Source organism: Carlito syrichta, unplaced genomic scaffold (genome assembly GCF_000164805.1).
Source record: "Carlito syrichta isolate Samal-C Ts95f unplaced genomic scaffold, Tarsius_syrichta-2.0.1 Scaffold312207, whole genome shotgun sequence".
Lineage (NCBI taxonomy): Eukaryota > Metazoa > Chordata > Mammalia > Primates > Tarsiidae > Carlito > Carlito syrichta.
In genome coordinates, this window is record NW_007256303.1 from 81,427 (window position 1) to 94,826 (window position 13,400).

The 13,400-nt window shown below is 41.9% G+C and overlaps 1 protein-coding gene across 3 annotated transcripts in view; it reads right to left on the reverse strand.

Moving 5' to 3' along the window:
• Positions 1-9,633, reverse strand: part of RFC1 (replication factor C subunit 1) — a 78,612-nt gene extending 68,979 nt beyond the window's left edge. For 2 of the 3 annotated variants that reach the window (XM_008069781.1, XM_008069780.1), the window contains exon 1: positions 9,488-9,633. In XM_008069781.1, the coding sequence (XP_008067972.1) occupies positions 9,488-9,490 (3 nt within the window). In that variant the 5' untranslated portion in view covers positions 9,491-9,633. The remainder of the gene's footprint in view (positions 1-9,487) is intronic. The other variant, XM_021718469.1, reaches the window with a different exon arrangement.
• Positions 9,634-13,400: the final 3,767 nt, after the last annotated feature.

Below are 13,400 nucleotides of genomic sequence, written 5' to 3' on the forward strand. Positions count from 1 at the left end.
TTCAAAAAAAAAAAAAAGAAAAAAAAGAAAGATTTGCCTCCATAAAAATAAAACAAAAGATGCCATAAAGACAGTTAAAATGCAAGCAGCAGAGCCAAGCACAGTGGGCACATGCTTGTAGTCCTAGCTACCAGGGAGGCTGAGGCAGGAGGATCTCGAGTCCAGGAGTTTGAGCCCAGCCTGAGCAACATAATGAGACCCCAGGGCCAAAAAAAAAGCAACTAGCTTAAAAATATCTACAACATAGGTAATATATAAAAGTGTTCCTACAGATCAACAAAAGATAACCCAATTGAAAAATGAGTAAAAGCTACTAATAGGCAAAGTATAAAAGAAAGGCAAATAACCAACACACATCATAAAAGATATTCAACTTGGCCGAGCACAGTGCTCATACCTATATCCCAGCACTCTGGGAGGCCAAGGTGAGAGAATTGCCAGAGTCTATGGGTTCGAGACCAACCTAGGCAACTTGGTGAGACCTCATCTCTACAATAAATTTTTTTGAAAAATTAGCGGGGCATGATGGCACATGCCTGTAGTTCCAGCTACTTGAAAGACTGAGGCAGAAGGATCACCTGAGCCCAGCAGGTCAAGGCTGCGGTGGCCATGAGCATGCCACTGTACTCCAGTCTGAGGGGCAGAGTGGGACTCTGACTCAAAAAAAAACAAAAACAAAAGATGCTCAATTTCAAATAATAAGCTAAACCTTGACTAATCTCCCCCAAGTTTTAAAAGCTTGATAATGTCCAGCTTTGTCAAGAATGTAGGGGGAAATATGCTTACCCACTACACTACTGAAAACAGTAAAAGTTGGTACAACCTTTCTAGGGGTCAATCCAGCAATATTTACCAAAAATTTAAATGTGCATACCCTTTGCCCAACAATTCCATTTCCATCTGAGGAGAGGTGGAGTCAAAAGAGTAGTAATTAACTCCTCATTTCTTTAATGAGTATTAATCAAACAAACAGGTCAGTTCAAGCAAGGCAAAAGATTTGGATAAAGATCACATAAAAGTTAAAACAGTTTAACAGAGAAAACTAATGTCTTTCATGCTTTACTTACAGCTGCTGGACATAGATTTATGTCTTTTGATGATCCTATGAGGTAAATAGCAAAATAGGCCAACAGAATTAGACTAAAACATCCCCATTTTATAGACAGGTTTTCTGTCAGTTTGGTCACATTCTAAAGGACACTTGCCCCTTAGTTGCCTAACAGGATCCTAGTGAGAATCAGAAGTGGCACAACTGGAAGGATCACCGGAGCCCAGCAGGTCGAGGCTGCGGTGGCGCTGGCCACTGCACTCCAGTCTGGGCGACAGAGTGAGACTCCGACTCTAAAAAAAAAAAAAAAAAAAGAAGTGGCACACCAAAAATCTCCAGGTTGAACCTGGCCCTCTAACTCCCTTTTCCACTTGACTGTGACTCCTCATAGTTTTCCTGTAACTCTAAGAATCTACACAAAAGTAGCCATACCCCACAATTAGCAAAGTAGTCTTTCCCTTCTCAGTATTTTGTCCTTGTACGCTTATAAGCAGGCACTGTGCCAAGGACTTTGGACATAAGTGAGCATTTCTGTCATTAGGAAAACGCCCTTATAAAACTACCTAGGAGGCAAACTAGTAGATAAAGAATTAAATATGATACAATGCTAGTTACAAGGCTACGAGAGCACCAGAAGCACCTAGTACCAAGGACCTCAGGACTATTGTCCAAAATAGGCAACACCTGAACTGGGGCTTGAAAAGGCTAGGAGATCCAGCACTACCACTACTGTGTTTGTATCCAAAGGAGATGAAATCAGTATGGTAGAGAGATACAGCACTCCCAAGTGTATTACAGCACTATCCACAACAGCAAGGTTTGGAACCAACCTAAATGTCCAATGGATGGATGGATAAAGAAAATGTAGTATACGTACACAACAGAATACTATTCAGCCATTAAAAAAAAAAGAATAAAACTGTCATTTGAGATAACACAGATGAACCCAGAGGACATTATGTTAAGTGACATAAGCCAGGCACAGAAAGAATCATCATATTACAATGATCTCACTCATATGTGGAATCAAAGTTGACTTCATATAACTAGAGAGCAGAACAGTGGTCATCAGAGACAGAGGAGGAGGGGGAGAGGCTGGTCAGCAGGTGTCAAATGACAGATAGGAAAAATAAATGCTATGTTCTAAGTCTACAGTAAGCAGACTATGGTTAACAATAATGTATCGCATATTTCAAAACAGCTAGGAGAGAGAATACTGAATGTTCTCACTACAAAGAAACAATAAATGTTTGTGGTGATGGATATGTTAATTACTCTGATTTGATCATTACACAACGTATACATGTGTCAAAACATCACACTGTACACCATAAATATGTCTAATATGTGCCAAATTAAAAATAAAACATTAAAAATGATTAGTAGGAGATATAGCTGGTCGCCATATAAATTTGAGTTTGAATACATTTTTTTTTTGAGTTGGAGTCTCACTCTGTCACCCAGGCTAGAGTGCAGTGGCATGCTCACAGCCACTGCAGCCTCGACCTGCTGGGTTCCAGTGACCCTTCTGCCCCAGCCTTCCAAGTAGCTGGAACTGCAGGCATATGCCACTACACCCAACTAAGTTTTTTTTTTTTTTTAATTGTAGAGATAAGGTCTCACCATGTTGCTCAGCCTGATCTCAAACCCCCTGAGCTCAGGCAATCCTCTCTCCTCTGCCTTCCAAAGTGCTGAATTACAGGCGTGAGCCACTGCGCCCAGCTGAATACATTTCTGTAAGTTCCATAAAGCAGGCTAGCCTATCCTACTCATCAGTGTACGTCAAGTACAGGGCCAGCACCCCAGATAACCAGGTGCTTAATTAATATTTGCTTAACACATGAATGGGTTAATCCTAAGGCCACAGACCTTCACACCTGGGCTTAGAGAGACTATTAATTATACAAAATGAACTTAATGATAGATTGTTTTTAAAGATCGTGTATTAAAAGAATCTTTAATAGAGATTAAATTTTTGCTATGACTTTAATGCTTTTTGTTTTGAGAAATTTTAAGGTATTAAATTAACATTGTGAATTATTTCTGAGCTAAATTATTAAATTGACCTTCTATCATTGAGTCTTATGTTTCTCTCTTTTCATCTTACAATATTGTGGCTATAAATACAAAAAAAACCTTCACTTTTAGAAAGATTATTTCCTCTTTTTTCAATATTTGTTTTTAGTCAAACAAATTACTTTTTTTAGAAATCAGAAATACCTTTACATATGTAACTGATGTTACTGATACAGCAAAGTCTAGCTCAGGTCCCAAGAATTCCTCTAAGGAAAACATGGCAAGTGAAATATAAGTGAGTAATCTTTAAACAGCAACAAGTTCTAGCTAGAAACAACTGTAAGAGCCTGCATCAACTTCTTCCATTTAATCATTCATTTGTTCATTCATGACATATTTGTTAAGCACCTTCTACAGGCCAAGAACTATTCTTGATGCTTGGGATAAACAAAACGGGCTAAGTCTCTATTCTCTAAAGCTTTCATTCTACTTTCTGCTCTTAATTATTCTGTCTTTAAAAAACAGAGCACAGAAAATAAAGAACAGACAAAATAAAGCACAGCAAGAGAACAGAAATGGGGCACAGGAACTGCTTCCCTCACTCACCCTTGAACCTGTTAAGTCTACCTGTGAGGCTGCTCCCATGATAGTGAGAAGAACCATTTCCACTCTTGTTGTGGCCAGGAGGATGTGTAAGATTCTGAAGCCATCATACTTGGTAACACTGAGTCTTAGACTACTCTGTGTGAAATACTATCTCAGTTTTCAGGTACCTGATACAAGAACACAAACCAACACTGGCAAATTAAACACAAAATGGAAATAATTATTTAACTTTGCTTAATAAAAATAAGTTCACCTTTCATACCTGCATAACTGGGATAAGTAAAGCATTTGAGACTGTTTTTCCCTATTCTAATGGTTTGTTTCAGAACCTTGACATTTTTACCAAGGCTAATGTATGCTGATTATGGTTTTCATTCATTCAGAAGTCAACTTTTTACAACTGACTTCTGATCTAAAAATCAAATTTAAACTACTTGAATGAACGCAGAAATTAAGTTCAAAGCAAAACCAGACCTACAACATACTGTATTTTTCTAGGCTACATTAGTCATTAAATGTTTTAATAGCTTAGATATAAAGACGTACAGAAAGGGCTAGAGAATATGTTTCATACCGTCTAGTTGATTTTTTATCAGAAATACCAAGTCCATCGTACTTACTCACTCACCAAATATGGGAAATGTACCATGTGCCACACACCACACAACAGTTCCCAATCCTTGTGGGCCTATCCTTGCAGAGAGCATATGCTGGTGAAAGGAGTTATCATACCTACAAGTTGTCAATGTATTAAAAGATGCCAAAACATGCCAAGGAAACAAAGTGGGTAGTCTCTCACTTACCATACTAGTAGTTTTGATACTTCTGTGATCTGGTGACAGCTATCAGTATTTTCCACAGAAATATGCAAGAACAACATTCACACAAAACTTTGCATGCAATTTTAGAAGTTTTCACCTGAAGCTTACCATGAATCCCAAGTCAAAACTCCAGATCCACAAAGGCACATTGTGTGAGTTGACACCTTCATAGCCTCGGTACCACTTACATACCTACTGATTCCTCCTATCTTGTTTCTCTACTCCAGACTGCCTCTGAGCGCCATATCTAAGTAGTTAACGTAGCCAAATACATCTCTGTCCACGTTCCCCAAGGTGCCTCTGACTTACACTGTTCAAAACTAAAATCATCTTCTGCCAGGACCTGCTTTACTCCCTTACTCTGCTTCTCCCCCTTACTCTGCATCTCCATGCATAACACCACGATTCACCCCAAAAGAAACACCTGCCATGGTCCCATCTGTCAGGCTCCCAACCTGTCTCTCAAATACTGCTGTCCTCTCCCCTCTATTCCCATTGCCACTGTCCTGATTCAGGACTTCATTTATTTACTTAGCCATGCAATGCTTTAAGTACCTTAATATCAACACATTTAATCCACATAACCCTAAGAAGTTGTTAACCCCAATTCACAGGTGAGAACATGGAAAATGTAAATAAGATATTCTCTAGCAGAAATTTTGAAACTTAGAATGCTCTAAATGTAAGGGGGAAAATTGCATTTTCCTACCTTAAGGTATAACTAACAATTCTACAGCACTATGAGAGAGAAGCACTGCCTATCCAGCAGTTCAAATATAATTTTATATGTATGCCATATAAAATTACAAATGCCAAGACAAAATACCAAACTGTCAAGTACTCAAAAAGCCATGCATTTTTAAGAGTCTTTAACACATACCAAGACATTTCTAATTTGGTTGGTTACAGATCAATTAATAGAGATTTTTTTTTTTAATGTTTGCAATAAAACCTCCTAAACTCACACAGAAGTAAACTATCATAATGACCTTTAGCTTCAGAAGGTCTAAGTATAAAAGCTGATATAATTTAAAGTACAACCAAACAGCTCTAATTATTTTTCCCCACTGCTAATGGGCTCAACCAACAAATCAATTATATTTGCCTACCAAAAAGGGGAAAAGAAAGCAAATTATGTCACTGTGGTCATTTATATTTGAAGAGTACAGAACTTTATGCAAACTAAGTTTCACAGTACTCAACTGAGTGGTTGCCAAAATATTATATTTTGACTTTACTTCTCTATTCTGAGAGTAATAAAGAAATATATTTCTGGTTAATATAGCCCACCCAATCTATGAGCAGAAATTGATTATCATCAACAAGCTTTAAAAAAAATCTATCCAAGCCAGTCAAATTAATTACATATGCTGATTTTTTTTTAAATGACATCTCTCAGGTTTTATCCACATTTTTTTTTTTTTTGAGTTGGAATCTCACTCCGTTGCCCAGGCTGGAGTGCAGGGGCACGCTCATGGCCACCGCAGCCTTGACCTTCTGGGCTCCGGTGAGCCTTCTGCCTCAGCCTTCCATGTAGCCGGAACTACAGGTGTGCACACCACGCCTGGTTAATTTTTTGATTTATTGTAGAGATAAGGTCTCACCAAGTTGCCCAGGCTGTTTTTGTACCTGTGGGCTCACACAATCCCCTCACCTCGGCCTCCCAAAGGGCTGGGATTACAGGCTTGAGCCACCATGCCTGGCTTATCCACATTTTGAGCAAACAAATCTCACAACAATTCAAATTGTTTACACGGCTTCCTTTTTATTCCTTTTATTTTTCATTTCATATCTATTCCTTTAATAGATAATACATTCACATGGCACAAAACTCTCAAAAGGGTAAAAAGTCTCCCTCCTACACTGTCTCTCAGATACATACTTTCCATCTCTGGAAGCAACAAATGTTATCAGTTACTTCCTTGTATATCTTTCCAGAGAGACTTTATGTCTTGGCAATTGTTTCATATCAGAGTATAAACGTTTCTCATTTTCTTTCTTCTTTTTTTTTTTGAGTTGGAATCTTACTGTCACCCAGGCTAGAATGCAGTGGCATGCTCTCGGTCACCCCAGCATCAACACCCTGGGCTCCGTGATCCTTTCGCCTCAGCCTTCCAAGTAGCTGGAACTACAGGCACGCTATCATGCCCAGCTAATTTTTAATTCATGGTAGAGATGAGGTCTTGCCAAGTTGCCTGGGCTGGTCTCAAACCCGTGGGCTCCGGCAATCCACTCACCTAGGCCTCCCAAAGTGCTGGGATTACAGGCTGAGCCACCGAGCCCGCTTCTCTTTCTCATTTTCTTAATAGCTGCATAGTATTCCATATGTGGATACAGTATTTTATTCCTTTGATAACTTTTCATTGAAAAGCATTTGAAAAAAATGCAACTCCCAGGGTAAGAGCTATCTCTGGATGGGCTTCAGAAGATAGGTGAATCCCCTAAAATGATATGTATGCCTACATGCATTTCTCCGGGCAGAAAATCTGCATACCGTTTACCACATTTATCAAAGGGAACTGTGACCCAAAGATTAAGAGCTACTGTCCTATATATTGTGTACAGGTGTTCCATAAATATTTGTTTAACCGAATTTTAATCTAGAGTTTTGTGAAATTTTCTAGTAGAGACTTGAGGGCTAAAGTAACTACCAATATAATATAAATCTGTATCTACTTTAAAGAGCCTTTGCACATGAACAAATACGAAAACTGACTATTCTGAACTATTTCTTGTCTGAAAAAAAGTTTTATTTTTCTTATCTGCACCAGGAACAGGAATACTAAAAAAAATTAAATTAAAAGCACCAGAATGCAGCCAGTCACTGTGGCGCATGCCTGTAATCCCAGCACTTTGGGAGGCACAGGCGAGAGGATTCAAGATTAGCCTGAGCAATATGATGTGACCTCATTTCTACAATAAATAAAAAAATCAGCCGGGCATGGTGGCACACACCTGTGGTTCCAGCTACTTGGAAGAATGAGGGAAGGATCACCTGAGCCCAGCAGGTCAAGGCTACGGTGGCTGTGAGCGTGCCACTGCACTCCAGCCTGGGCAACAGAGTGAGACTCCAACTCATAAATAAATAAATGTACTGGAATGATCAAAAGTTGACCATACAAACTGTTGTTCACCATAACTGACAACATCAGAGGCATCCATGATGCTCCTTGAAATCTATGCAACTTTCCATAGAGTCCTTTCTCAGAAAACAATCATTAGTAGTTGTGTAGTTGTATAATGCCTACTACATGCCAGGCACCAGAATAGACGCTTTACATATATTATCTTGCTTAATCCTCAACAGTCATTTAAGGCAGCTATTATTTTTCCCCTTTTAGAAGTATGGAAGCAGAGGCTTAAAGAGATTAAACTTAAGTTACTTACTTGCCCAATACCACATAACTATTAAACTAAACTATACTAAGAAAGTAATATAACATAAACTATTAAGCTAAAATATCAACCCATTCTTCACCTTCAAGATGCCAAATCTCACCAATTTTACACAATATCATGGTGTCTGAACTCCAAAATTTGATGATGGGCTGGGTGCAGTGGTTCACACCTGTAATCCCAGCACTTTGGGAGGCGAAGGCAGGATTGCTTAAGCCCTGGAGTTCAAGACCAGCCTGGACAACATAGTGAGACCTCAACTTTACAAAAAAAATTTAAAAATTAGCCAGGTTCAGTTGTGTGCGCCTGTAGTCCCAGATACTCAGGAGGTTATGGCAGGAGGATCGCCTAAGTTCAGGAGGTCAAGGCTAAAATGAGCCATGATCTTGCCACTGCACTCCAGCCTGGACACCAGAGTGAGACCCGGACTCAAGGATAAAAATTAAGAACAAATGATGATGATCATTTTCGAGAAGCAATGTAATATAGCAGTCAGAAACTCCTAGATTCTAATTCTACTTCAACCATCTACCAGTTGTATGACAAATTGTTTAAATTCTAAAAGGTGCTTTTACCATCTGTAAAACTGGATCACTGTGAGTTGAAATGAAAAAAGGTGTGTAAAACAAAAGTTAACATATTGACCGAAGGTGCTTGGTATGGATGGCTACTATCATTATTCTTTTATCTTTTTAAGAGAAGAAACACAAAGGGCTGCAAGATTTCCCAACGTTGCTTAAAACTTTCACCTCCTGCAATGAAGTCATTCTGACAAGCAACAGAATGAAAAAATTGTAACAGATTGCTAAGTATCTTCTGGCTTAAGAGAACATCTTAAATTGTCCTTTCAATTTAAAATATTTCTAACACTTCACTGTATCCGTTGCCACACCATCATGAACATCTGTTTTGCTGGTTGCACAATTATTTCACTCTCAATTTGCTTAATGCTTTAAACAGAATTATACATTGAGATTTGGTTTTTTTGTTGTTTTTTTAAGACTAAAAAACCCATCTCATCAGGTGATAAGAGATGGCAACTGTCAAAAGGATCATCTGTTTCTATTCGCTGAAATCCTTTTTCTTGTTAAACCTGTGTTATCGTTTTGGCTCCTACAAACGCATCTGAACAAAATAAAGCCTCCTCCCCGGTCCCTCGGTCTCAAGACAGCTGAGATGAGCGTTAAATAGCAGCAGAGACGAGATGAGCGAAACTGTTTGCTGATGATCAAAGCTGAAGGCCGCTCCGCAACTTACGCACAAGAAAGGAAACTTTGTTACGGTCTTCTCTCCCCGGAACCCGAAGCTTGAAACCCACGCTCGGGACGGTACTCAAATCGAGGATCGAGGCCTCGCCGAACAGGAAAATCACTTGACCACGAAGTCCTGAAATCACCATCCTCATTCCCTCCCTTCCCCCAGGAGTTGGGGGGGGAGTGAAAGTACACGTAGCCACGGAATTCCTGCACGCTGACGGCGCCCCTGCCCGGAGTATGGCCCTCGCCGTCCTCCCCACCCCCAGCCCAGGGGTGCCCGGACCACACCCGGCCTGCACAGTCTCCCGAGCCCCCGAGCCGCACGGCCTCCCCCGGGAGCTCACCATCGCAGCCCCAGGATCAGGCGCTGGTGGGCGGGCGGGACGGCGGGGGGAATCCGTTAGCAGCGCTCGGCATCCACTCGCGCCAACAACTTCTCCCGCGAAGTGAAGGGAGGCGAGGGCGGCGGTGCGCGGTGATGACGTCAGGAGGCGCGCGGTGGTGACGTCAGAGGCGCGCGCTTCTCCTCCGCCCCGCCCCGAGACGGGAGGGGCGATGTCCGGGAGGCCGGCGGGCCGCTGCCCTCGCGAGGCTTGAGCCCCCGGTTTTTGGCTGAAGACCTCAAGTGGGGCATCCGAGGTGGGTCTCCTCGGAAGACCGGGTGACCCTGTTCCGCCGGATACACGCCCAGAGGATGCACGGCCAGTTAGTAGCTTTCAGAAGTTTTTGCTACCGCCCTCAGCGCTTTGGGAGGCCAAGGCAGGAGGATCGTTGGAGACCAGGAGTTCGAGACCAGCCTGGACAACATAGCGAGACCCTCCCCCGCCCCCGTCTGCACAAAAATAAAAAATGAGCCCGGTGTGGTGGAGTCCGAGCTCCTCGGGAGGCTGAGGCAGGAGGATCACTTGAGCTGCACATTTTGTATGTCTCGTATAAATATCTATTCCGAGGCCAGGAGCGGTGGCTGACATCTGTAATCCCAGCATTCGGAGGCCAAAGTGAGACGATTGCCTGAGCCCACGGGTTCGAGACCTGCCTGGGCAACTTGGCAAGGCCTCATGTCAACAATAAGTTTTTTAAACAATTAGCCAGGCGTAATGGCGCGTGCCTGTAGTTCCAGCTACTTGGAAGGCTGAGGCGGAAATACCACCTGAACCCAGTAGGGCGAGTCTGTGGTGACCATGAGCGTGCCATTGCACTCCAGCCTGGGCGATAGAGTGAAACTCCAACTCAAAATATATATATATTCAGAAATAAGAGATTCGCCAAGCAGTGTTACCGATTTTTTTTTGAACGTTTGACCCACTGAATTTTTTTTTCTGCCTACTAATATGAGGCAACAGTTTGAAACCACCAGGCCAAACAGTCTTCCAGAGCAAAAAGGACTTTGGTAAAATCATCTTGTCACCACCATATCTTTATAAGTGAAGAAGATGAGGCCCAAACAGGTCAAGGGGTCCGGCTTTGCTCCAAAGCTACAAGGCCTCATTCCCGAACCTGCACTACCCTAAATCCCTCAAAGAGCAGTGGTGGGAATGAAGTCAAGGCACAACACAGAGAATCTGCATTAAAAAAAAATGCTGGCAGAGCCCAGTGGCTCACACCTGTAATCCCAGCAAGTTGGGAGGCTGAGCCGAGAGAATTGCCTGAGTCCAAGGGTTCAAGACCAACCTGGGCAACATGGCAAGACCGCATCTCTACAATAAATCAAAAATTAGCCTGGCATGGTGGCATGTGCCTGTGATTCCAGCTACTTGGAAGGCTGAGTCAGAGGGATCGCCTGAGCCCAGCAAGTCGAGGCTGCAGTGGCTGTGAGCAGGCCACTGTACTTCAGCCTGGGCTGGGTGACAGTGAGACTCCGACTCAAAAAAAAAAAAAAATAGAAGAACAATGATGCAGAAAGCTCTGGAGTCAACAAGGTTTATATTAACAGAGAAGCAATTGAATAGTGGGATAGAATGCAGCATTTGCGTACAATTTTAAAAGAAAACATAAGGCCATAAAGAGTTTAGTGGGTAGGCCTCCCTCCAGCTTTGGTCCTAGACTTCCAAATCTCCACCCACCCACGCCCTGTTGGGTCCTGCACTTAATGCACCAGTATCTCTACAAGAAAAGATAGCAAAGCCTGGAATACAATAGGGATCACAGAGGGCTTGTATTTATTAAACACCTCTAGTGATGTGCACCAGGCAAGGAGCTATGGACTGTCCTAATTCAGCTCATTCTATCCCCCGTAATGACACTGACCACTATGGTTATCCCCAATTTACAAACAAATACACTGTTACTCATGAGCAGGATCTCACCACATGAGTCCCTCTGAAGCCAGGATACTAGGTTCCCAGCCCCACCACTTGCCTCAGTTTCCTCATCTGTAAAATAAGAATAAGTACTACTACTTAGAGTAGAACTGATCCCAGCACAAAAACAGGCAGTAACAGTTGTGTTATGTTTTAAATAGTTGTTAATTGCATTATTATTACAAAAACTTAGTAGGTATAACACCTACTCCACAATTTTGGTAAGGCAAATGCTTGATTGGAGAAGAAAAGTCATTAGCTCCTTTGAGAAATCAATGAAAACTATGAGCCCATTCCACAGAAAAATACATAGACATACATTTTTGCCTAAAATTTCAGAAGACCTAAACCAATATATGATATTCATTGTCTTGTGAATCAATAAATGAGTAAAGTAATAGGAAAGGGAAGATAAAAGGGGATAGTTTGTGAAACTGTTAATAGTCTGTCTCAGAAATGTACCAGATTTAAAACAGCTGCACATGCGTTGATATTCCTCCCTTGAACTTGGACTAGCCTGTGACTGGTTTGACCAAAGAATACAGTGGATGTTGTGGAGTGTGGTGGCTCATACCTGTAATTCCAGCACTTTTGGAGACCAAGGCAGGAGGATCACTTGTGGCCAAGAGTTCAAGACCAGCTTGGGCAACATAGTGAGATCCCATCTCTACAAAAATTTAAATATTAGCCAGGTATAGTGGTGCATGCCTGTAGTCTTAGCTACTCAGAAGGTTGGGACAGGAGGATCCCTGGAATCCAAGAGTTCAAAACTGTGGTGAGCTATAATCATGCCACTGCACTCCAGCCTGTGCAACATAGTGAGATTCCAACTAAAAAGAAAAAAAAAAGACTAACAGTTCCAACCTTGCTCTCTTGGAGCCCTGAGCCACCATGTAAATCCAGCGGGGGGCCAGCCAAGCCCAGTCTTACAGCCATCTCCACTGGGAACTGTGTATGAAAATGAGGCAATCTTGGACCCACCATTCTAGCAACTGGTGAAATTCCACCAGGTGACCCCAGTCAACACCTCATAGCACAAAAAAATCACCTGGTCAAGGCCTGTCCAAATTTCCTGTACCACAATTGCATGAGCATAATAAAATGATTGCTCTAGTAAGTATTGAGGCTGGACATGGTAGCTCAAGCCTGTAATCCCAAAAATTTGGGAGGCTGAGGCAAGAGGATTGCTTGAGCCCAGGAATTTGAGACCAGTCTGGGCAACATAGCAAGACCTCATCTTTACCAAAAAAAAAAAAAAAAAGTGGCCAAATGTGGTGGTACGCACCTGTAGTCTAAGCTACTCAGGAGACTGAGGTAGAAGGATCACCTGAGCCCAGGAGGGTGAGTCTGTGGTGAGCCATGATCATGCCACTGCACTCCAGCCTGGGCAACAGAATGAGACCCCAACTAAAATGTGTGTGTGTGTGTGTGTGTGTGTGTGTAATTTCTTGTGAAGTAATAGATATCCAGAACAGAATTTTTTTTTTGAGTCAGAGTCTCATTCTGTCATCCAGGCTGGACCTGCTTGTCCAAAAAAAAAAAAGCCAGGCATAGTAGTACATGCCTGTAGTTCCGGCTACTTGGGAGGCTGAGACAGAAGAATCACCTGAGCCCAATAGGTCAATGCTGGGGTGGTCATGAGCATGCCATTGCACTCCAGTCTGGGAGACAGAGTGAGACTACAACTCAGAAAAAAAAAGGACTAATGACCTCAGCTTCCCTCAAGTTTATATTTTTGAGGAAAAGAGAAAAATAAATAAGTAGATAAAAATAAAGCGTATACTTTCAGACAAGGGTAAGTGCTATAAAGAAAATAAAACAACACAATGAGATGGGATAACTGGAGGGGAAATGTGATTTACTATAAATAAGTGATCAAAAAGATGCCCGAAGGGGACTTTGAGCTGGGACACAAATATTGAGAAGTGGTCAGCAAAATATGGAACTAATCCAAACT